General features: G+C 30.6%; 2 protein-coding genes across 4 annotated transcripts; both read right to left on the bottom strand.

Moving 5' to 3' along the window:
* Positions 1 to 479: 479 nt before the first annotated feature.
* Positions 480 to 3,433, bottom strand: LOC130933212 (uncharacterized). 2 transcript variants are annotated; one of them, XM_057862761.1, is made up of 7 exons: positions 3,198 to 3,433; positions 2,984 to 3,102; positions 2,749 to 2,831; positions 2,223 to 2,344; positions 1,952 to 2,116; positions 1,496 to 1,589; positions 480 to 1,386 (listed from the first exon to the last, which is right to left on the bottom strand). In XM_057862761.1, the coding sequence occupies exons 1-7, from the start codon at positions 3,205 to 3,207 to the stop codon at positions 1,140 to 1,142; spliced, it is 840 nt and encodes a 279-aa protein (XP_057718744.1). In that variant the 5' UTR covers positions 3,208 to 3,433; the 3' UTR covers positions 480 to 1,139. The 2 variants fall into 2 exon arrangements, 1 of the variants encoding a protein (XP_057718744.1); XR_009067647.1 differs by having other exon boundaries at positions 1,253 to 1,386; positions 1,938 to 2,116.
* A 276-nt stretch (positions 3,434 to 3,709) lies between these two features.
* LOC130933211 (ATP-dependent zinc metalloprotease FTSH 4, mitochondrial-like) lies at positions 3,710 to 8,753 on the bottom strand. 2 transcript variants are annotated; one of them, XM_057862760.1, is made up of 8 exons: positions 8,680 to 8,745; positions 8,507 to 8,572; positions 7,424 to 7,511; positions 6,801 to 7,064; positions 5,967 to 6,248; positions 5,757 to 5,881; positions 5,076 to 5,552; positions 3,710 to 4,894 (listed from the first exon to the last, which is right to left on the bottom strand). In XM_057862760.1, the coding sequence occupies exons 2-8, from the start codon at positions 8,531 to 8,533 to the stop codon at positions 3,989 to 3,991; spliced, it is 2,169 nt and encodes a 722-aa protein (XP_057718743.1). In that variant the 5' UTR covers positions 8,534 to 8,572; positions 8,680 to 8,745; the 3' UTR covers positions 3,710 to 3,988. The 2 variants fall into 2 exon arrangements, with proteins under 2 accessions (XP_057718743.1, XP_057718742.1); XM_057862759.1 differs by having other exon boundaries at positions 8,507 to 8,753.
* Positions 8,754 to 25,985: the final 17,232 nt, after the last annotated feature.

The following is a 25,985-nucleotide window of genomic DNA, read 5'->3' as shown; positions in this document are numbered from 1 at the left end:
TAAATACGAAAAACAATGTTTTTTTCTATTTCTGAAATTAATTCAAAATGTCACATTATCTCAATCTTTTTTTTTTAATTTTATAAAAGAAATAATTAAGTATAATTTGTTAATTTTTTTCAATACAATCCTATAAAAGAAAAAACCAAACCGGCAATTTCTAATAAATTTTATAAACAAAATGCTTTTTTAGACCAAATAAGCTGTGGAGCTTGAGGGAAAAGAGTTAAGGTGAGTTTTATGGTGCCTTTAGTATGGTGCCTAAATTGTCTAACTTACCTTTTAAAGTAAAAAATAAAATGTTTAAAGTAAAAAATAAATTATGTAAAATTTATTAAATATTATTTGTTTACTCTTTTTAGTAACTTAGGTACAATGTGATAGGCACTATAGCATTCACCAAGAGTTAAAAGGAAAAGACAAATGAAAGACAATTAGACAAGAATAATTTGAAGTGAAAAATCAACTACCAGCCATAAGATTGAAGCTGTAACATAAGTCACTTTCATTAGTCTATTCTGCACTCATTTCTGAACTATAATATCTGATTGAATTTATGTTTGTCCAAAAGGAACTTATGGCAATAAAAGGAAAAGAATCATGGTCAAAACAGAACAAATTTACATAGAATTATGGACACAAATAAATTTATACATACTAGTAGGTAGTCTATACCTAATAGCTAGAAACTTATGGTGAGTTTGCGAGTGGCTTTGAAAAGGAATCGATGGAAAGGAATTGCTCGATGAGTAGAGTGAAATTCGCTTTACTCATCGAACCATTCCCTTCCTTCGCTTTCTCTCCAAAATATCAACCTCCAAGATCAAATTTTTAGGTAATTGACCTTTAACAACCTGTGATGATGAAATTTCTTTTAGATGCAATTCACATGTAGTGCATGAACTTCAGTTCAGCAGCTATACCAAAAAGGCAATCATGATCCCCCAATTCTTGTAAGGTGTGCAATTATTGGGGTCCAATAATGCAAAACCTTGGTTGCATTTGTGATTTGTCAATTTTCTTTGACTAGCCAAAAAATTAGTGGGGACCGGAAGGACGACGTCTCTTCTCCTTGCTTGTCAATCTACTTATTAAGACTGCGACAATGAAAACAGGTACAGATCAGTATTCTGCAAGAACTAGATTCGCGACCGAATAGGTTTATCGACTCCTCTATGTTGTGTGTGCTTAGATTTATTTGTGTCTTTATCATTATGAAACTTGATAAACTCCAAGACTATGCTGGTTAACTCATCTTGATGATGTGTAAATTCGTGATTGGCTCCTTCTACAATGTGCAGTTCATGGTTAGATATGAACTTATCGAAATCTAGAGCATCTTCGGAGGGTACAGTTTCATCCTTGGATCCATGAACTGTTAGCACTCTGTACATCAACATTGAAGTGTGACTACCATGATAAAACTAGAACATGAAGGATTTGACTTTGTCAATGAATATTTCTTTTACATGTTATAACAATTAAGAAACAATACCTGCAATCTTGAGGAATTAATAGGCAAGCAAGATGAGTAATAGTGGATAGGCGATCCATCAAACTTTCTTCAGTAACACGATATATAATGTTCCCTATCACAAAACAGAACATGTTGATCAGGGTAGTTGAAATAAATTGACAAGACGAAAGATGCAAGCACCGTCCAAAGAAGCTGATTTTAGATGCTTTTTGATAGCGACTATGCTATAACATCACAAGGAAGCTTGAAAGTTTGATGATAAGGAGACATGCTGATGAAGAAATGTCACAATTCGCTACCATGACTGGAAATTATTAAAACAGAAATGGCAGACAGCCAGTCGCATCTGACTCGAAATAATTGTGCCGTCCAATGGCAAAGAAGCAAGAGGAAAATTGACCATGACTTTCTGATTTAAAAATGACAAATAAATAGATGAATATCACTTGAACATTATTACCTTTCATTACTCACCTCTTCTATTTTTAACATCAATAAATCCATCTTGTTTGATTCGTTTAACAAAATTTTCGCCCAAACGACCTTCCATGCCCTTCAATAGATTAAACCGGCCAGAAATGTTGACAATAGTATGAACATCCTTATATTTTGAGGCGTATAACAGTGCCACGTTACCCCCTGCAGAAACCTTTACTATGAACATCTTTATAGATTGTCTGTTCAGTCCCTAACAACTACTTACAGTTTCATATGTTTCATATAGTATGCATAATTGTAATGTAACCTTTACTATGACCAACAATTGCGGTAATTACAAATTTCTGCTCACGAAAGTGTTGAATGACAGCACGCAGGTCTTCAACTTCTCTGTAGTAGTTACCATACTGAAATGAACCTTCACTTTCCCTAGAAGACAATAAAATGAATTATCAACAAACAAATCAATGTTGTAAGTTATATATATATATTCAACTTTAAAATAGATTGACCCCTTTCTTTTTAGTGTCTCTTCATTAACTTCAGTCCCAGTTTCTTTCAGAAAAGAGAGAGCCATGATTGGACAAAAATATATTATCAGCATATAAGAGGGCATATAAACAAAATATCATGGTAATGAGCAATCTATGATGCTCTCTGAGTTACTCATTATTCTTGGAGCATAAGCCATCATGCTGATGTAATAATAAACAAAAGAATATGATACACAACTAAGTCAAACTATATATTTATCTTTATTCACTAAACAAATTATTAATATACATCATATAATTAAACATTTTATATTCTTCACACAGATGCTTAATACGTACCCATTCCCAGAAAAATCAAAGCGGAAGGCACTAATTCCATCATTTTCAATAGCAGCAGCAAGATTCACCATTGGAATCCTTTCCTGATAAAAGTGCATTATGATATTCAGAAACCTTAAAATTTCAGCAGCATATTAACAGAGAGTAATGCCATGCTATTAGATAGTTTAATCACTCCCCTGTAGCAGAGCTCAAATTAGCTTCATACAATGAATTGTTAAAAATAAGGAAACACCTTGGAAGATTGGAAGCCATGGCAGATAATAACAAGTTGTGTGGATTCAGCATCGTGTAAGATCCCCACAAGATTTTCGCCATGGTAGTTTCGTATAATTATTCTCCGCTTCTCAATTACTGCAAAAGAATTAATTGGATCGTCCAATTTCAACATTTCATTGCATAATCATTAGATATGAGATCATATTATTAAGAAGGAAACTAATTCGTACCTTTTCGCATGATAGCTTTCGATTTCGTATGTTCCTGGAAAGGTTTAGGGTTCCTCCGCAATAATAATGGAGGTTGTACTTGTACTTTAATCAACCATTTATTGTATTTAGTATTATTAGAAAGTTCAAAATGTTCTTTTTATTTTGATATTTTTAATAAGTGGATACTTGCTTGTTTAAATCCTAATTATTAAGTTACTATTTTTTAAAATGTTTTCCATGACTTAGCTTACTTAGATCTGGAAAATCCAGTTTTATAATTGGCTCTAGTAACTCCTAAATGTAATTATTATTATGGAAATCCTCTCAATTTCTTTGTAGATTAAATACTAGTATAAAATCTACCACGGTTGTCAACGATATAACTCAAATGACATAATCTTTCTATATTCATCTAGAGATCGTGAGTTAGAGTTTCACTTTGCAAAGCACACGAGAAAAGTTGTCAATTCAATTGTGCTTTTATGAAAGTAAAGGTTGATGATGGAGAGGAAAATTTCAATCTTTTTGAATCTTCTAAGACAACCTACTTTATAGAAAGAACATTATCAAATTATTGAGTACAACAAATCAACAGTTCTATTTTGCAGAGTAACATTTGATTGCTTTTGTTTCTTTTGCTTTTCTCTTCCTCTTAAAAAAAAAGAAAAAAAAAATATCAACGGTTCTATTCTAGAAGAGCTTCTACACAAGTTTACATGAACTTTGCTCCTAGGTGCATAAAATCCCAGAAACACCAAATAAATGCTATCTATACATTTCATCTGGTAACTGCCACTGTATTCGTCCTGCTAAGATCCAACTGGAACACCTTGAGACTTGGCGGCGGCAGTGGCAGCAGCAGCCGCAGCAGCTGCGGCTGCAGCAGCAGAAGCTGCTGTGCTGGACGGCGAACTGCTCTGCACTTCGACCATGTGCGGCTGCTGCTGCTGCTGCTGTTTCTGGGATCTAACTTGAGCAAGAAGTGTTCTTATCTGAGTTCCTGAAAGGGTCTCATGTTCAAGAAGAGCATTTGCAAGAGCATGGAGTTCCTTGTTGTGAGTGGTTAGAATTGTTTTTGCATTGTTGTAAGCTCTCTCCAAGAAATGCTTCACCTCTTTCTCAATAAGAAGCTTTGTCTCTGAGCTCATGCTTCTCCCATCATCATTGTAATTGTGAGTGGCAAGTCCAGTCTCCTTTCCCATACCATATTTAGTAATCATTTCCCTTGCTAGCTTAGTCGCCTGCTTGAGGTCGGACGACGCGCCAGCAGTAACTTCGTTTGCCCCGAAAATGAGCTCTTCTGCTACCCGGCCTCCCATGCAAACATCAAGCCGGGCAAGCATCTGTTTACGGGATATGCTGGTCTCATCCTTCTCGGGTAATTGAGTAACCATGCCGAGGGCCATCCCTCGGGGAACTATTGTCGCCTTGTGAACGGGAAGGGCCCCATCGGTGTGAATGGCGACAAGGGCATGGCCACCCTCATGGTAAGCAGTCAACTTTCGCGATTCCTCAGATATGATGGCTGTCTTGCGTTCACTTCCCATCATGATCTTGTCCTTTGCATACTCTAAATCGGCCATGGTCACAGCTTTAGCACCGTCCATTGCAGCCTTAAGGGCGCCTACATTAACCAAGTTTGCAAGGTCAGCACCAGAGAACCCAGGTGTTCCTCGAGCAATGACCATCAAATCGACATCATCAGCCATCATAACCTATAGTTGGTTGAAAACAAAAAACCAGCATAATGTGATGTTTGCAGCATACTCTAGCCGACACGATAACAACTTTAAGAAAACAAGATCCTAGATTCCTAGCTGGCCATTGGCTAGGTCATGGTTGGCGAAAATTGGCAAAACAACCAAATAAGCCGCATTCTTTGCAAGGAATAATTACCTTTGACGTGTGCGACTCCAAAATCTGCCGTCTTCCTTCTACATCTGGATTGGGAACAACAACATGGCGATCAAATCGACCAGGTCTCACCAAAGCCTTATCCAATGACTCTGGAAAATTAGTTGCTCCAATCACAATTGTGCCTTCATTTTGTTTGAATCCATCTAACTCAACCAGCAATTGATTTAATGTCATCTTCATGTAAGTTTGGTCCTTCGCACTTCGGTTCCCTCCAATAGCATCTATCTCGTCAATGAAGATTATAGAAGGTGATCGCTTCCTAGCAGCGGAAAAAAGATCCCTGACCCTTCGTGCACCTACACCCACATACATCTCATCGAATTCACTTCCACTGCTTGAGAAGAAAGGAACCCCAGCCTCTCCGGCTATAGCTCTTGCCAACATAGTTTTTCCAGTTCCAGGTGGACCAACAAGCAACACTCCTTTTGGAAGCTTACCACCAAGCCGAGTAAAGCGCTGACACAAGGAAAAGATATGATCAACAACCAAATAGAGTAATTGATCAAAATAGCTCACGACATGTATCAACCAATCTCATAAAATTGATATACGAAAACAGTAAACCATATCCAAACATAGAAATTTTAATCATCTAGCTTCGGAACAAGATAGGTACTCAAAGCTAGGGAGAGCGGAGCATGATAGGGCAGATATGTCTACCTTAGGATCCCGGAGGTAGTGAACAATTTCTTCCAGCTCTGCCTTTGCCTCGTCAACACCTTTTACATCATTAAATCTTGTACTTGACTCCATGCTGGGTAGCACTCCTTCATGTTCACCAAGCCCTAGGAATGCAAAAGGTAAACTTAAGAACACATCAACAGATTCAGATTTGATAAAGAAAAACCATACGAGGTCATGTATAAATACCTTGACCAACTCCTTTATCCTCTACGAGAGCTCCTGCACCCGAAATCAACAAAAAAACAACTACAATGGACCTAAATGCACGCCATAGTCGATCTTTAAAACTCGCCGCTTCTGTAGCCACCATATGAACAGGTGAACTTGCAGTCCCAAGAATTCTCTCTCTTGCAGGTGTTCCCAGATTTCTAAAAGCAGAGAAACCACCTATACTTTCTTGCCCCCGCACATTTCTAAGAGAAGAGAAGCCATCTATGCTTTCTTCCTCCCTCACTGCATTGGGCATACCTGAAAATTCCAAATTTCTGATGGCATAAGATAATACACTTGAAACAAGTACATAAAACTATTCATTAAATATAGTTTTCATTTTCCATCCTAGTAAATCACATTATTTTCTTAGCCTCTTGCGTGTGCGCTTTCAAATAACGTAAGAAATATGTTCACAAGATGAAAAGGATAATACGCAGGGCATGGGGGACAAGGGATCCTCAATAACCATCGAAAGACGAAAGCTTTGCAGAGAGATACATCTCTTAAAAGATTGCACACCTTGCACCAAAAAGAAACAAGACTAAGTGTTGCTTGTTGAGTGCTTGATATTGAAAAACTTACACTCCAACCAAATACCCCCAAATAATGGATAGACAGCAAAAAAATGCTAAGTTTTACTAAAAGATTATGAAACATTATGTCTAAACATCTGCAGAAAAGAAGAGATAGACCAAAATATGGTCTCATATAATTGAGCAAGGTTCAGTAAACCAAGTCAAGATTAATGAATCAAAAGCATAGGCATAAATAACCATGAAAAAGTTAGCAGTCTAGCCAAATAATCACCTCTTCTCAATGTCTTCAATAATTCACTTTCATCCAGCCTATCAACTTTAACTAATGCTTTAATATATTCGGAAAGTGCTGAAGGATTAGCATGCAGAGATGGCTGACTTTCAAATAACCTAATTACAGCTTCAGGTTCATTTCGATGGTAAAGTTCTTTCAGATGAGAAATTTCAACGGCTTCATCTGCATCACGTATTCGACGGTTGAAATCGCCAACATAGCTGGACTTGAATCTCTCCTGGGTGGACAAAAGCCTACTCCCTACCAAAAAATTGAAAGTAAGATCAGTTAACGGAAACTAAAGGACACGAGGGACACAACATCCAAGTACTTTTTGTTCAAATGAATAATACAACAAACACAACTAAACCTTGTCCTATTAATAAGGCATCATCGATAATAAGCCATTAGCATCTTGAACATAGGAAAATAGGCATAGATCAAAATCAAATAATCTGGCAACACATTGAATCTTAAAAGGTAATTCCTAAAGAAACATAATTTGGATAGAAAAAGCTACGCTGTAATAAGGAAAGCAATAATAATAATACTACATTTAGAAAAAGATCAAAAGAAATTCACTGTAGGACTAACACAGGATAGGAACATGCGATTTCTACCTGCACAATCTCTGAACTTATTAATGGAAAAATGGCCTCTAAGAAACAAATGTTTTGCCTGTCCAAATTCTGATTGTCGCCTTGAAACCTGTAAAAGTAAATTACAAAATTTATATGCAAAGGGTACAAGATATGAGATATAAATTATATATGCAATGAGATTCAATAAAAAGCGCACCATATAATTGGTCAATAATTAATGCACAAGTATGTCATGCTTAAAACTACCTGACTCTAATACTAACAGACAAAAAAAGTTAAATAATCCCTTCACTTGAAAAGACGAAAATTCTTTAAACCTATGTTACGGGCCTAAGTGTTTACTTGTTTGAACTTTGAAGCAGATGTATAAACCGGGATTGATGAAAGCAATAGGTGAAACCACTAAAAATTTAGGTTTTTAAGACATGGTTTAGGAAATGACACTATAGCATCATCTGATCTATAATTCTATATAACAGACTCCGCTTAGGTATTCTAGGTTATTGTTTTTGAAACATTTAATTGTATTCGCATTTCAGAGTTCATGTGTAGCTGCTCTAAATTTTCAGAAAGGGAATCCAGGGTACTGGCAGTTGGCACCATCAGTTTTTGGGTTAATTTGAGTTGCATTGTTAGCATTACAAACTCAAATTCTCTACCATTCCCTTAAAGCAAAACAATAATAAAAGATGAATACTAATGTGCATCAAATCAAAAACCAGCTTTCAGAAGCTTATACTTGAATTGGGAACCCCCAGAAGACCTTCATTTCGAAGTCAAAACAAACAACCCATCCATAAATGATCATATAACCCAACAAACAATCTTAAACATGGTGTAATAAAAACAATAATAAACCATTTATTAAAAAAAAAAAACTTTTTCCCTATCATTTCTGATATCTCCAATATATTTAGTTCAATGTTATTATGATTATTCGTTAGCAGAAAGAAAAGTTTACAACTTTATAACCCTGAATCAAAATCCACTAGACCCATTGTCCATCCCAATGCACAGAATCAATAAAACAAATAAAAGAGAGTTGGGTACCAAAACCAATAATTGAAAAAAGAAAATTAGGGTTAATATAGGAAAAGTTACCTGCGTTAATAAAGGCCTCCAAGCCATGAGTGATTATTGGATGAAGAGAAAGAAGAAGGTGTGTGTCTGGATTGAAGTGAAAAAAATTGAAATGTTAAGTGAAGAGAAGAGAAGAGAAGGTTAATAATAAACGTTGGTCAAAGGGGGGTGTGACTTTGTTGTTAGAGCGTGACCTTCTCTGCCCTTCTTGTCTGGGACGCCATTCAGCAAATTTCTCTTCCCACCATTTTCTTAGGCACTCGTGGCTTTCCAGTTTCCACTTCCATGTCTTGTGTCATTTTTTTTTATTTCTTTAAAAAAATTTCGTGTTTTTGGGCTTGTCTTTTCGTTGATGGGCTGAAGCCCATAGTCAGTTTTTGCCCATATTAGATAATAAATTTGTTTAGGTGTGATTCTCAAAAAAAAATTTAAATGATATTTTTTTAAAAAAAAATTTACAAAAATAAAAATAAATTTATATTTGGATATCTCATATAAAAAGATTTTTTATTTATCAATTTTATTTGAGTATAATAAGATAAAATACTTTTTTATTTATTTATTATGTGAAAATTATTTTTTTTTAAAAAAAATTTAAAAAAATATAAATTGTAACTTTTTAAAAAAGAAAATTTTATATTTTTTTTAGTATTTTTATTATTAAAAATTTACCAAATACAAAAAAAAAGTTATTAAAAAAGATTTTTTTTATTAATTTAATAGCATTCAAATAAACACAATATTTGCACAGAAAAAACTTTTAGGGTTTTATATTTTTGCTTACCAAAGGGATGTATTTTGGGTCGAACAAGATCCTAAAAAAATGATGGTTTTTTCAAGTAAAAGTTTCAAAAAATATGACCACTCACATGAATTTTATTTTTACGTGAAGAAGATGATAGTTATTTTTGTAAAAAATATTTTTATGTGAAGATAATATTATAAATTATTAAATAATTCAGTCAAATATATTGGGTTAGACTATCTAACCGTTTACATTATTATTATTTTCTCATAAGATGCTTTCATAAAAATAATTTAGATGAAATATCATTTAATGATTTTTATTTATTGTCTTTGTTGTAAGACAGGTTCATATGAGTATAAAAAAAACTAAAGAACTCCTAGGGCTATACGCGGATCAGATCGGATTAGATATAACCTAAAATTCTATTCGATTTGCACTGCACTCGTCGGATCGGATCGGATATAATATCTGCATTTTTTTAGGTCCGATCCGCATATTTGCGAAACGAATCGGATCGGATCAAATATCGGGTATATCCGCATAATTTAAAAAAAAAACTATTTTAAATTTTTGTTTGGCTATTTTTACAAAAAAATATTTAGAAAATTCATTTTTTATCTGTTTAAGTCTATTTACTCTTAAAATATTATCAATAATAATTTTCTCGAATAACAAAAACAAAATAATAACACAAGATTTAAGTTTAATTATTCTAAATTGAAGTACAACATAAAAAATTAAAAACAAAATATCATAAAATTCATAAAATAACACACTAAAATTCATATTACATTAAGGTTTACTTTTTTAAATTATGCTATTTATATGGGATATGCGGATATGCGAATTTGCGGATCGGATCCGCGGATATTACTGCCGAATCCGCAATCCGATCCGATCCAATGGCTCTGCGGATCTGATAATATCTACAAAATTCAGATTGGATACGGATAATTACCGCGAATATGCGAATATTATCCGATTCATGTGCAGCCCTAAAAACTCCTGTGCTCAAGGGATTTGTTGGTACACAAATATTTGATACTTATGACTAAAATAAAAAAAAAAAACCTTTGACACTAATGTTTGTGCCAAAATCTACGGTCGTTAGATCTATGTTTTGGGGAACCATGCATAAATGAGTTTAACCGAATGAATTAAGATTTATTTTGGTCTTGACTTTTAAGTTTTAACCATGCTTAGATTTATGCCTTGAATTTTATAACAATGAATCAAGCTGATTTAACATATACTTTACATATGCAGTTAACTACCACTATAGTAGTTTAATGCCAATCTGAAATTGCACTAAAGACATAGAACTACTTTATTGGTTTTTTAAGGAAAATAAAAAAAAAAACAACAAAAACTTAATTTCTGTATGTTAAGTAGATTAACGATAAATAAATCAGCCTATATCATTATAAAACTCAATAACCAAATTGAACCTTATCTGATCTCTCTATATACACGAGTCTTTGAGAGTGGTTTATTGGACAAAAAAAAAAAAGAGTGAGTAATAATTATGTATTAACATATAAGTAAATAATATTATATTAATAATATTATTATTTAGTGTTAGTTAGACATGTGTTTTTTAAGAAGTTTAAAATAGGGGTGTGCATGAGTCGGGTAAAATCAGGTTTGATGTGATCCAGACTCAGTCTAAAATATATACCGGGCCTATTTACTAGACCCGAATCCGACCCTAAACTCGATGAAATTTATACACTTTCGGTCCACGATTATACCGGGTGAAAACCCGGCCGTTAACATTACATTATCTTGATACCTTCTTATAAGTTAGCATGTGAAAATATCCAAATTTTCAAGACTCCAACCATTATTTGACATCATAAAATTCACTTAGAAAAATATAACAAGAACCAACTCTTATCTAAAATTAAAACATAACCATAATCAATATTAATATTGTCTAATAACACCAAATATTTAAATCAAGTTTTAACCTGCAACTAAGTTTTTACCTGCAACTAATGACTTGATTACTTGATCATGATTATATTGCCCGCTATTACAACCAAACATTATTTTGTCAAGTTGCCAAATCTCTCATAGACTCCTTCCTCGGAGAAAAATCAAATTTGTCTTGTTAATAGTGCAAAATTTGTCATATGTCCATTGGCATTATTTGCATACTTTTGATAGATAGATAGCTGCACAACAAAATGGAAGTTTGTTTTGATCGTCTTTCCCAGCTGAATGCTCCTCCCGTTATTAGAAACAGAAATATTTGGTAATAAAAAAAAATATAAATTTAATTATAATATATTAATATTTTTTAATAATTATTTATACCGTTAATATAAATATAAAAAATAATTATTTTTATTAATATAACATTACTTAATTGTAAGATGTATTTATAAAATTATTTTATACTGATAATATATCAAAATTAAATTTATAAAATATTAACAAAAAAATTTTAAAATTTATTATTTTTGACTTTATTTAATATATCTTATAATAAATAAATACTAAATAAAGTAACTAAATTTAAACTGATTATTTTTTATTTCTCTAATATTATTGTATTAGAAATTAATTGTGTGTTGATTGATAAGCATTAACATGGATATTAACTCATTCTTTTTATAAATTAAAAATGTATAATAATTATAAATGTGAAATTAATTATGAGAATAGTTTCTTTATATTCTAATCCAAAAGTCTTTAATTTGAATATTAGAAATAATAAAATTATATTTTTATAAATTATATATAATAAAAATATTTTAAAATAAAAAATTCAGTACATATTATATAGATGAATTCTATATATATTCATCAATTCTACAAAGAAAGTTTGGATTCGATGGATGAGTAAGTTTTGGAAATTGTTATCATTTGAAGTGAATATGATTCATGAAACTCTATTAGTTGTTGTGCTTTTGTAAACGATGATGTATTAATTCTTCGATTCTACTTTTAAGACTTTCTTCTTTTTTTTCCTACTTTTAAAAATAAAAATCCGCATGCAAGTCACATATTGCTAACTAGGTTGACAACCAACGGTCTATAATAACGATAAGCTATGGGAGTTACATTATTATATGTAATCTAATTCAAACGTGTACATAAAAAATTAATCATTTATATATATTATTTGTTAAAATATAAAAAATATATATTAAAAATACAATAATGTTAAGTGTATATTAAAAATCAATTATCTATATAAAATAAAAAGTAAAATATTATTTTTGTCCTCAATGTTTGGGATAAATTTTAAAGTTGTCTCTAATGTTTAAATTGTCCTATTTATATTTCCAACGTTTATAAATTGATTTAATGTTATTCTACTGTCATCTACATTAACAAATTAAAACACTAATGGAATTGCCTAGGTGGACGTTATTGTCTATTGTGGCAAACTATGTCACGGTAACCGTTAGTGAAAATGAAATAAAAATAAATAAATAAAAACAAATTTTAATTAAAATGACTTTGAAAATTTTAATTTGCAAAATGTTCTCTTATTTTGTAATTTTATCTTCTCACCATTACCTTTTCTCTTGCTTTTGTTGCTGATTCTATGGCTTTCCAAGGCTTCCAGGCAGCGGATAGCAGTAGTGTTTTGGGTTGAAACAGCAACCAAGTCCGTCGACAAAGAACAACTTGTTATTGTGAGGAGAGGTCAGTGCTTGCGACTTCTTCAACGGCAGAGAATCCTGGACAAAGATTTTGGGGCTATGTTAATTATGGGGTAAGTAGAAAATGTAATTTTTATGATGATAGTTATAACTTGTTGATATTTGTTTATCTGATTGGATTTTTTCTTTTGTTTTTGGCCTAGATTGGAGAAGAGTGTGGATACTTTGTGTGGACAGAATTAGAAGAAGAGCCACAAATTGCAAGATTGAAAAGAAAAGTCACAATCTTAAAGGGTAAATTGATAACAGTAGAAGGGATATTTATATTGACATAGCAGTTGCTCTGATTGGATGGATATCTGCTATAATGTTGCTATGTGAAAGGATCACATTGACAATAAACGGGAGGTTTTCTTTGCAATGAGGTTGGATAACATAGGAACTCATATGATATGGTTGTAATATCTAGTCTGTATTTTAGGTTGTAGTTGTAGGAATTAGCCTGGATCAAGTGTATATAGTCTGTGGATTGAATGATCGTGAATGAAATTCATTGTTAACAACCATCATGTCTTCAATTTATATTATCGTGGTACATTAGTATAATTACTATTTGCAAATGTAATTAACTAAAATAGTGATAATGAAATTGCATAAAATATTAACTTGAACATTAGGCCTAATGTTGCAATAGTTCACAACTTAACAAACATAGATACGATAATTTGTGTTTAATAACTTTAAAAGAAAATCAACTGAGATGCTAAACATTATTTTTGAAGTAGTACCATCACAAAAAAAAATCCTTAAATTATGGGTTGCATATGTGAACAGGTTGATAGGTATGGTCTAGCAAAGTAGGTACCAGTTCAAACAGAGGTTCCTCCAATGGCGTAATGCGTTAGATCGCTTGCAGTTGCATGAGGTACGCGATTTAGTTTTATTTAGTTGTCTCTAAATAGTTAAATATCATATGTAATGAATTGAACTTGATTATTATATTACAATTACTGATGTAGTTCCTATGGACGTCGTACGACGACCTAGCCCTGCAGGCCTTGTGCTCGGATTGGTTTAGAGATGAGGCAGAGTAGAGGGCATGGATGACTGTTGTTCCTCTCGTCTGCTTTAATATTGTGGAGTTAATTTCACTACGTTGATTGAGTGAAACACCAATTCAATAGGGAGCAGCAAGTGCCTAGAGACCCGGTGAATGTCGACAGGTTCCTGACAACCACAGGATGGGGGAAAGACATGTGATGGCCTAAGCGTCATGAGTAGTGATATGATGGATGGAGGCATAGGTTTAATGAGGGCCACATGATCTCTATTTAGTCCTTCACAGATTATCAGCCTACATAGGAGTACTGGGACTGGTATTAGTGTGCTTGCTGCGTTAGACATCTCTCGCGACAGTGTCCTCAAAGCATCCATGTACCATATGTACCCAGCCTTAATTGGACTATAAACAGTGTTTATTAGATATCACTTTTCCTCGACAGATTTGAAACGAAATATGAAATTCGCCACCATGTGCCTCACACAATACACATGGAACGCACTAGGAGCAGCCATCCGGTCTCATCGACTCTTAGTGCGGCTTTGATTGTTTGCGATCTGTCAGATATAATCAAAATTCCTTCTTATGGTGCTACATGTCGTCTTAGGTTGGTAAGGAAGAATGACCAGGATTCCGTAGTCTTAGACTTAACAATTGCAAAGGCCACATGGAATGATGTTATTGATACCATCTTGTGCCACTGTAATTAGCAACACCCCACCATATTTGTCATACAGATGCATCCCATCAATGGAGACAAAGGACTTGCAATACTTGAATGCCTCGACACATGGAGGAAAAGACTAGAACACCTTATCAAATTGGCTGACATCACATACCAGCAAGTGCCCATCATAGTACGGTACCGCTCTGAAATCACATATTGTTCTGGGACAACAACTCTATAAAGTTTGAAACAATCTCGGAATCTTATTATATGACTCCTCCCAATCACCGTATATCTGTATAATTGCCTTTTGCTTCACCATCCAGACCTTTCTGTATGAGAGTTAGAAGTGATAACGTTGCCTAACTACACCTTGTAGAACATGAATAGTAATTGATGGGCTGGACTATATCAGAGGCATGATGACTCTACAAATGAAGGTGTTGTCCAACTGTCAATAATCCTAAGACATGGTGGGGACTAAACAAGTATGCGGTCCACCGAATTTACACATCTCCCTAACGAATTAGAAATAATTGGTCGACATTCTAACCAAAATAAGCACAAAAAATAAGATAATATTCTAATCTATTTCTGAGATTCTGTCAGAGGACAACATGAAGACTCCAAGGGCATCTATCAGTAAATTTCTTGCAATGCACATGGTACTTTAGCCGATCCGACTCCACAACTCGGTACTCAGTACTTCTTCAAATATTGTAGCTTTTCACACCTTGCATGACTACCTCTCTGCTTCTGAATTTGTGACCAATTCGAAACTCCACTCCATCATCTGTGTTGTAGTTGTCCCCACTTATATTGAAAAATGGAATTACCTCATGTATGGCATCCAGATCCAATGTGCGGTAATGGCTGGGTACAACTGATAACTCCGGAATCGGTTGCAGAGCTAGCACAAAATACCGAACTCATCTACCTATCGAAGTCTCTAGTGCGAAATTCTCATCCTCATCATCATAAGAGGAACCACCCTTGTTGTTATCGGCAACATACTTTATATCGAACTCCTCACCGTCCACTGATGAATTGGATTTTTGACGGTTTAGAATTCACAAATGAAATCTCGTCGAAGTATAGTCTCTAAACTAACAATAATCCTCTCATACAAAAATTTGTTTGTCACAAGTACAAACCCCTAAAATCTATAAACCGAAGTATTTAAACCTCGGGTCGTTCTCTCAAAGGACTTGCAGGGTAGTGTTCTTGTTATTGGTTATGGACTTGTTTATTTTGGGGTTTTAGATGAGAAACATGAATAGTAAATGGTAAGAAAACTTTATTAACAAAATGGTCTTGGCAAGATTTGGTTGTCAAGGGTCTTCATCATTATCACTAGCCACAAGTATGGTAGTTGCAAGGATTAATCCCACTTAGTCAACCTTAAATCAATTAACAAAGGAAAGTCAAGTGAGTTATATCAATCCTAGTCCATAAGTCCTAGCTTCCCACTAATTAGATTAATGAAGGCTAGAGTTAATGGCTATCAACTATCAATCAATTGGACACTAGTGACTCAAGAAATCCTAAGTTACCTCCTCAAGCCAAGAACATAAAATTCTAGTCTAACATTCTTCCAAGCATTTCATCAAACACTTGGAAGGCACAAAAGAAAAGTATAGTCAATCACAACAAGAATGAATTCTAACTACAATTGAATGCAAAGAATTAACAACAACAATCAAGGAAATCACAATTATCATGAATTACCTCAAATTGCATTATTGAAAGAAAATAAAGAGAACAAGAGTATCTCAATTATAAAACCTAGAAACAAAATAAGAGAAATTACAACAAGAGAATAGGGATAGAGAGAAGAACCAAGGTGTAGCAATCACCAATTAGAGGTAGAAGTAGAAGGAGACTTGAATTAAACCTAGAACTTTAAGATCCTAATCTAACCCTAATTCCTAATCCTAATTCTAGAGAGAAGTGAGAGCTTCTCTCTCTAAAAACTAGTTCTAATTACTTCTAAAACTAAAACTATCACTAATGATTAAAAGTATCTAAAGTATATTGATTCCCCTTCAATACTTGACTTAAATAGCATCAGAAATGAGTTGGATAGGGCCCACAAGGCTCCTAAAACCGCTGGGGACGATTTCATTAAAGTGGGCCACGGACAGAATCGGCGCGCGCGCGCAAAGTGCGCGTGCGCGCCCCTGAACGCGAAGCAACATATGGCAAAATTTATATCATTTCGAAGCCCCGGATGTTAGCTTTCCAACCCAACTGGAACCGCATCATTTGGACCTCTGTAGCTCAAGTTATGGTCAATTAAGTGCGAAGAGGTCAGGCTTGACAGCTTTTTTGGTTCCATCATTTCTTCATGAGTTCTCCAACTTTACATGCTTTTTCTTCATTCCCTTGATCCAATCTTTGCCTCCTAAATCTGAAATCACTTAACAAACATATCAAGGCATCTAATGGAATCAAGGTAAATTACATTTAGCTATTTTAAGACCTAAAAAGCATGTTTTCACTCTTAAGCACAATTAAAGGAGAATATACAAAACCATGCCATTTCAATGGATAAATGAGGGTAAAAGGTTATAAAATCCCATAAAATTAATACAAGATAAACCATCAAAATGGGGTTTGTCATCCACGTCCATGGACACCTCCGGACTAGCATAGTGCAGGAAATGGTGCAAGAGGTGGGTCATCTTGGACAAAATTCGAGTTGCCAGAACCACGACTGCCAACATTGTTGACTTCCGTAAAAAGCTTTATCACTTGTTCCGCCATGAGACATCAAACATGAGTCGCACATGCTCATCGCTATCCAGTTGAAACAGACGAAATCAAAATATTCCATTTTCCATAAGTGCTATCATCCGATAACCAACTCTTCCAACCTATTTTCTCTCATTATCACTAATGTGTGTCAATATCAGACTATTTACTCAAACAAAGAATATGCTCTCCAAGTATACAGCAAAATAGGATTTTCACACTCAAATACAACATCAGTGTCATTATTTCTCATGTGACTGTTGGGATACACGGTCATCACAACAAAATAACCACTAACACTAGACATTTCTACTAAATTTATCGAAGAAACGGATGAGAAGAATGATTAAGATGTTTATGGAGAATACCAATAGGTTGTAGATCCTTTTTTAGCTTATTGATTTTTGTTGTACTATATATCGTTTACAATAAAAACGTTTTAACTCAACATATGTCTTGTTTATCCTGTAAACAATTTGACTTTTATTATATATCGTTTACACTGTAAACGAAATATGTAAATTTTACTCTATCCTACGTATCACGTGTGCAAACGTGATACGTGTAACCTGTGATATGTCTTATCTCGTGTAAACGAAATATATTTAAAATCAAATTATTTATATTGTAAACGAGATAAATAACAAGATAAATTTTAATAATAAAATTATAAATTATATATTTCAGTAAATAAAATATTTATTTTATTTATTTAAAAAAATCCTAATAAAAATGCTTTGAGATAGATAAAGTGTACGTTAGAGCGAAGAGAAAGTTTATGGGAAAAAAAAAACCAAAAAATTGTACATACTTTGTCGGGCTTTGTTAGCTAGGAATGTTAATATGTTATATATTTTTGTTTTGTCATTATATCATTAATTATTGATAAAGTCTACAACCACTTTACATAATAATAAGTTAATAACTTTTGTCAACAATGTCATGCATGCGTGTGCGGCTTCATTCTTATTAAATTCAAACCATCTTCTCTTTCAAATAACACCACTAAACTTTTAATTTGCTTGCTTGCTCCTTTTGATATTTCTTAATCAGTCATATTTCATAATTAAAGCATGTTAAGTCATAGGGCTATGGTTCTTAATTACGAAATTGATCTCCACATTATTTAGCCACGTTTGCTTTTCTGAACCAAGGAAAATTTTAATTCAATGTTTCTTTCCTAATATAGAACTTGAAGCCCCTCTAATTCAGTGCTGAACACATCAAACCATGCATATCCAAATCAAATATTCATTTACTTAAACGGGAAAATACATTTTATCAAATGACAAGCAATAAAATCTAATTTGGATAAATAGTTTAATTAATTTAAAAAAATAATTTAAATAATAAATATTTATATTAAAATTAGTTTATAAATAAATTATTTTATATATTTAATTTTTTAATTTTAAAAGAGTTTATTTTAAAAAAATATATATATGATAAAAAATTTTTGAAATATATTACATATATACTAAAATCAGTCACTAAGTATAAAATGTATGTTGAAATATAAATACACGTTGAAAATAAATTAAATCACACATGTATTTATATATAAATACATTGGTGGCTAATTTTAGTGGCTGATTTTGGTGTACGAATAACATTTTTGAAAATTTTTTATTATGAGAGAAGTAATTTTTTTAACTTTTTCATAAGCACTTAAATAGCTTCTTAAAAAGTTATAATTTAATTTTAAAAATTACGCCAGACATTAATATTATACCTTTTCATAAATTAAAAGTAAAAAAAAAATTACGTATAAACCTTTTCAAACAAACCTAAATCATATTCAAAATAAGAATTTGTCTAAATTTTTACTTTACTTATTGCATTTTAAAACTACGAAAAAACTTATTTTTCCAAGACAAATCTTAGCTTCTTCTTTTCATCCGATTCATTAAATAAGCAAAATTCGTTATTTAAACAATACATATTTAAGGAGGCGGAAAAATGAAAATTTTTCGTGCATCATAATTACGGGCCATCTATGCTTTTTTTTTTATTTTCTTTTTATTATGATTTTTTTATTAAAACAAATAAAAAGATAAACGATTATATTTTTAAATAATTATATTTTTAATATGTCTACCCAAAATTAAAAAAAAAAAAAAACCTTGATTGATAAGGTCAACCTTCTTTATTTTCAAATGGCAGAGTCTGAAGAATTTTCATACATGGAAAAATGGCAAAATCTCAATAGGGGGGAAGTATATTGTGGAAAAAATAGGAGTCTAGTGTCATCTAATTTTCCAATGTTTTTGAATATGCTACTACTTTTTGGTTAGGGGTAGTATTTGGTGACTTGGCAACGATGTAATAGTCACCAAAAAAAAAAAAACTTGCCAACGATGTAACGTGTTGACTTCTTCTATTGTTTTCGGGTCAGCTCTTCTGAAAATTTATCAAAAAATGGTATGGATCGAACTCTTGACTTTTTTGATATAAAACTCTGATACTGTGTCATAAAATTATTTATTTTAAAAATTTAAGTTGATACGAGAAGGTAATATTAATGGTTATATTTCTAATACTTCCTCTCAAACAAGACCCTCTTTTTGGATTTTTCTTTTATTTGTCTTATGCTATTTTTTTATTTTTGGGATTTATTAATGATCGAATTCTTTCTTTCGAACATAGAGCTCTGATATTATGTCATGAAATCACTCATTCTAAAAACTTAAGTTAATAGGAGAAGATAACACCAATGGTTATATCTCTAATAAAGAGAAACATTTTTTTTTTATTTGGGTAATTTTTTATAATTTTTTTATTTATTTTATGGTAATTTTTTTGGAGATAATAATGATCGTATTTTAAAATTTGTGGTCACATAAATTTTTATTAAATATTATAAAATTATTTCTTTTAAAAGTTTTATTTAACAGAAAAAAATATATAAATAATTATATTTTTTATAATTAATTTTTTTTAAAAAGGTATATATTAAATATGTTTCATAAAAACTTAATAATATTAAATAAATATTAAATACGTACTCCCTTTTCCTACGTTTTCAGGTTAGACAGATGACCTACTTCAATATTGTGAAGTTTAAAATGGTAGACCCGACCTTCTTTAATGACTTTTAAGACTAGAAGCTAATGTGGTTGTAGGCTAGAAGAATATATGAAAATTAAGGGGGAAAAAAAAAACCTCACACACACGCACACAGAAAAAAAAAAGTTCTAAAGATTTTGATCGATTTTAAATAAAAAATTTATTTGATTCAAATATTTATATTTTTATGGTGTGATTTGGAGTAGAGACTTGCTACACATACAAATTTTTTGACTTACAAATTTTATAAGTTGGCACAAGCCCAATAAAATATATGTCCATTACTCTCACATTCAAGAGTAAATATACGTACATTATTCAACCACTTCCTGTTTTCAAAGCGCGCTACTCATCATGCATTATGAACGACTCTTATTCTTCTTCCTCCATAAAAATGAGTTTCTTGCCAAATTTATTCGATCTCCTTCGTGTGTTCTCTCTTTGCCTTTTTCATTCGTTGTTTTACCTGCGTTTATCATTGGTATTCTTGCTTCGTTTTTTTTCGATTTTCATGGTTTCTGAAATCAAGCTTTGAAATCGTTTTGAAGATAATGAAACTTCAGAAATAGACCCAAACGATTACAGAAATACACCCAAACAATTACAAAAATACACCCAAAGGATTTAAGAAAGACACTCAAAATTCGTTGAAGTACATCTTATGCATAATTCAGAACTCTTTCTCTTTCTCTTTCTCCTTCTCATCTTCTGTTGCTTCTTCTTCTTAAAAAACGATTTCAAAGTTTGATGTCAAAAAACAATGGAAATCAAGAATAACGAAGAAAGAAAACAGAGAGAAAAGCACGTAAATGAAAAAGGAGAAAGAGAAGGCGAAAAACGAAAGAAAATAAGAAGAAGAAGAGGAAGAAGAAGAAGAACGTGCAGCAAGAAGAATAAGGTGCAGTGAAAAATGTGTAGTAACGATTCGAAGAATGTTAATATAAATGACTTGTAAAGACTTATATAAAAAAACGCTTGTATGTGGAGAATTATTCTTTGGAGTGGATGATTTTTTTTAGAAAATCCAATCCAATCTTATCCAATTTTAAATAGTTTGGAGCAGATTAGATTTTAGTTTTATAAGTTAAAAAAATTATATATATATATAATAAATTTTCACATAATTTTAAATTTCTAATAATGACATGATAAATTTTAATAATATCTTAAAAAATAAATAATAATATAATAATAGACATAAAATTATAAGTTAGTTAAAATCAAAAAATAAATATCATTTTAAACATAACATATTCACTAAATAATAATAATAATATATGAATATATAAAAATATATAACAAATTGAACGTATTATAATTAAAATTATAAATATGGTAATAATTAAATAATAATATTTAGTATATTATTGTGCACTTTAGATTGTATTTGATCGGTTTTAAAAGGTAAATCTTAAATCTAATCTAATCCATGTGATTTATCAAAAATAGAATCCAATCAAATCTAAATTAGTGCGATTTTAATCGATTTTTAATTTTAATTGAATTGAATAAGCAATTTAATTAGGTTCAGTTTGGATTTAAACACTCCTAGTGAGGATCACTTTAATCAGTGATGAGTTTTAAAACTTAGTTTAGTAAATGTTTTACTTTTTAAAAGTAGCGTATAAAAGCTAACTTTTAAAAGATGGTTTTTTAAAAATTGTAGCATTTATGTTTGGTAAATCAAATTAAAAATTATTTTTAATAAACACAAGCAACAACAATTGCATTTGATAAAATAACTTTTAAATTTAAAAATACTATAATAGACATCAATGCAAGCATTAAATTTAAAAATTAGTTAACATATGAGGTTATATTAGACTTTTAAATTTTGAAAAATACAAGTCAACTTTAAAAAATTCTATCTTATTAGGTGCTTTCAAAAGTACTCTTATTAGATGGTTTTGGGTTTATTGATCCATTGGTGCTCAAAATAAGAGATATCATGCATTGGAATTGGCGTGTTGACTTTCGTTTGATTATGAGAAATGCAAACATGGTGGCAGATACTATGGCAAAGATGGCGATGAAGTTACAACTTTCGCATGTGGAGCTTCTTTCACCTTGGGAAGAGTTTAAGAGTAGTCTTAAACGGGACTGCCCCTCTATTTAAGCAATTCCTTGTTTTGTTTGTTTTGTTTTTCTTTGTTTAATTTATTTCAATCACAAAAAAAAAGTATTCTAATCTTTTAAAATCTGCAAGTACAAGCACATGATCTTTTTTATTTATCAAACACAAAATGAAAAAACTTGAGCTTTTAAAAAGCACAAACACCTTTTCAAAAAACCTTACCAAACCAGACGTATATTTGAAAATACCTAAAGCTGTTAAAAAACTTGTCATTATGCGGATAATAAAAATAAAAGTTTAGTTGACATGTATTTTAAGGATACAAGTTAATATTATTAATTATTTAAAAAAAAAAAGAAATGTAAAATTTTATTTTTAATATATTTATTGTGTATTTATTAAAATAAAAATTTTAAAATTTTTATTAGTAATAAATGCTGCACATACGTTTCTAAACTTTACTTTAAAAAAAAAAAAAACTTCCTAAGTCTAAAAGATGGAATTAGACTAACATTAATGGACTAAAAAAATTTTAATAGTAAAACAAAAGTAATACTAAAATAAATTTTGTTATGTTGCACATCAATATTTATACTATATATGATCAATTTTTGGGTGTCTAACACTTAGTGTTAAATTTTCGTCAAATTTACTTTTATAGTAAATTTTAAATATTTTTTATTTATTAATTTTTTATTTTAAATTAAATATTAATTATTTAACCTTTTTCAATAATTACACACTATATATAATAAACCTTATACTATATATACTTAAAAGAGAAATTAAACCTATGTATGAAAAATATATTGATCTAAAAAAGCTTTAATTTACAGTAATTTTTTTCTTTATTCAAAATAATTATTTTTTTAAAATTTTATTTTTGTATATTTTTATTTTAAAATATTTTTTATACTTTCATTCAATTATTTATCTTTTATATTTATTATGTGAATAGTTATAAAAAAGGTAATTAATAGATATATAATATTTTTTTATCTCAACTATTTTTTTAAGAAAAAAACACTAATGATTTACTTATTTTTAAAAAATTAAACTTCAATTTGGTAATTAACTAGTTGGTTAACTTCAGAAAATACATTATTGCTACTTATTATTTTTTTATTGAGTTAATTTAATTATTTATTTATAGTTTTGATATTAAATTAAATTTAACAAGATAAATATTGTTTCATGTTAGTTTTAATAAGACAAAAATCATTTTAACTTAAATCTAAAAAAAAAAGATTATAATTTATTGTGGGTACAACGACAATTTATTAACGGATATATATATATATATATATATATATATATATATATATATATATATATATAATAAGAGAAATGTTAGAGAGTTATTAGAATTTATTATTTTTTGTTATTATTTTTAATTATTAATCCAATTTTTTTTAGTTTAGTAATTCAATAACACATTTTAATCTATACTTCACAGAAATAATATATTATTATTATTATTATTGCAAGACTCTAGTAAAAAAAGTGCCCCCTTCTTCTTAAGTAGATCTATGACTAAGACTAATTATTACGTATATATAAGATGGTTAGAGATATAATTATTTATATATATATTTTTTATTAATTTAATTTTTTTAAAAAAAATTTTTACGATATAATATCAAAATTTTTATGACAAAAAATTCTGAATTTGTCTAATTCCAAAAAAAAAAACATAAGATAAATATATTAAAAAAAAGATTTGTACAAAATTCAGTTTTTACACGAGAAATATATTAATATAATTATTTATAGTTTCTCCTTATTAGTTTAATAATTTGAGATAATTAGTTTTACGATGGAAATAAATACAATTGAGCTCTTATTCTTAGTTTCTTTGTTATTTTCCTTTTGTCTCTCTATTCATATATATTTTTGGAAACTAGAATTAACATCATTTATAATTGTTCTTAAATCAATTCAAAATCATTAGGCCTCACCTTCTAATTAGTCATTTCTACCTTGTAGCTTCTTGTGTGGAACAAGGAAATTAAAAAAACTTAAGATACATTATACTACACACATAATATAATTAATGTTGTGCGAGTCTATGTAAAACCTAAGCCCTAAGGTTACGTTTGGGTATGATCTCGCTCTGATATAAGAATACAAAGATATATATATATGAAGAGAAGTAGTATCACTAAAAGTTGAGTTATTCACCTGGTTTGTATTAGTTGGTAGAGTTAATATTAAGGAAAGATTGATTAGATTGGGCATTATCGATCAAGGGATATGATTTGTGTTTTATGTAAAAAAAAAAACTGAGAATGATTTTCACTTATTCATTGACTGTGAGTTCACGTGACAGGTGTGGTGTGCTTGATTATACGTCTATAATAAATTTTGGTCTATTTCAGGAACCATTAAGCAACACTTTGAGAGTTGGACAGAAGCTTCTGTAAAAAGAGTCGAACGTAATAGGTGGCTGATTGATTTTTTTGCTATAATTTGAAATAAATGGTTGAAAAGGAATACCAGAATTTTCAGGAATGAAGAAACATGCATTGTGAAAGTTATTACCAAGTCGATTAGGAGCTACAAAGAGTGAGTTGGTTTTGTTCCGTCTAGTTATTGATGACAATATCAAAAATAACTACGATTTTTTATTTAATGTTTATATTGTAACTCTGGACTATCTAAATGCTCCACCGTTGAACTTTTTATTTAAAAAAAAAAACAAAGATATATATGTGTGTTAAAATTCAAATGTGACAAAAGTCTAAATTAACTTGAGTAACTAAACACGCTACCCATATCGTATAACACACACACAAAATTTGTTAGTAATATACACGTAGCATGAAATTAATATGAGCCATCATCGGTTGTTTTTGAGTCCAATAAGCGATATTTAATTTTTGTTTCCATCGTTGGGGGCAATGTAGTATACAAGTTTAGTTTGAAAGCATTGAGATTTGAATGGCTTTCTTTGGATCGTACAGCATGCGATGAATTGTATCTTATCGATCGCTACACAGTTATTGACCATAAAAATTACAAATTAAACCTAGCCGGCTTTAATGGTCCCCAAATTAGAGATTAAGACATCGAATATATCCAATGATACAATAAGCAAATACTATGAATTAGGTTTATTAGCACTTGTCAAATGTCATGGGCCCCAAAAGTTTCACCATAGGAAAAAAAAGAGGGGATGAAGTCTGATTTTATCTTAATATTTTTAAAAAAATAATTTTAAGATATAATATTAAAATTTCTATAACTTAAAAATTTAGAATTCCAACTTTGTTCAGTTTAAAAAAAAATAGCATAAATAAATAAAAAAATTTATATAAAAAATTATAAAATATAATAATTTATCTATTTCTTTTATCAATTTAAATTTTTTTAAAAAATAATTACATAACATATTCTTAATACTTTAAAATATTATCTAATATAATAATTGTATTAGTATTTACTTGTATTTTCAAGCCAATATTATGGTGCGTCACACTAATATGCATGGTACGATAATAATATATCAAATCAC

This window comes from Arachis stenosperma, chromosome 6 (genome assembly GCF_014773155.1).
Source record: "Arachis stenosperma cultivar V10309 chromosome 6, arast.V10309.gnm1.PFL2, whole genome shotgun sequence".
In the NCBI taxonomy this organism is placed as follows: domain Eukaryota; kingdom Viridiplantae; phylum Streptophyta; class Magnoliopsida; order Fabales; family Fabaceae; genus Arachis; species Arachis stenosperma.
This window is presented reverse-complemented; position numbering and strand designations above follow the sequence as displayed.

Coding starts and splice junctions, on each gene's coding strand:
- LOC130933212 (XM_057862761.1), bottom strand. Junction 2,117..2,222: donor AATTGTTGGTCATAGTAAAG/GTTACATTACAA, acceptor AGGTTTCTGCAG/GGGGTAACGTGGCACTGTTA. Junction 1,590..1,951: donor TGATGTTAAAAATAGAAGAG/GTGAGTAATGAA, acceptor GTTTTGTGATAG/GGAACATTATATATCGTGTT.
- LOC130933211 (XM_057862759.1), bottom strand. CDS start 8,533: ATGGCTTGGAGGCCTTTATTAACGCAG. Junction 7,065..7,423: donor TAAGTTCAGAGATTGTGCAG/GTAGAAATCGCA, acceptor ATTTTTTGGTAG/GGAGTAGGCTTTTGTCCACC. Junction 5,553..5,756: donor ACTACCTCCGGGATCCTAAG/GTAGACATATCT, acceptor TCCTTGTGTCAG/CGCTTTACTCGGCTTGGTGG.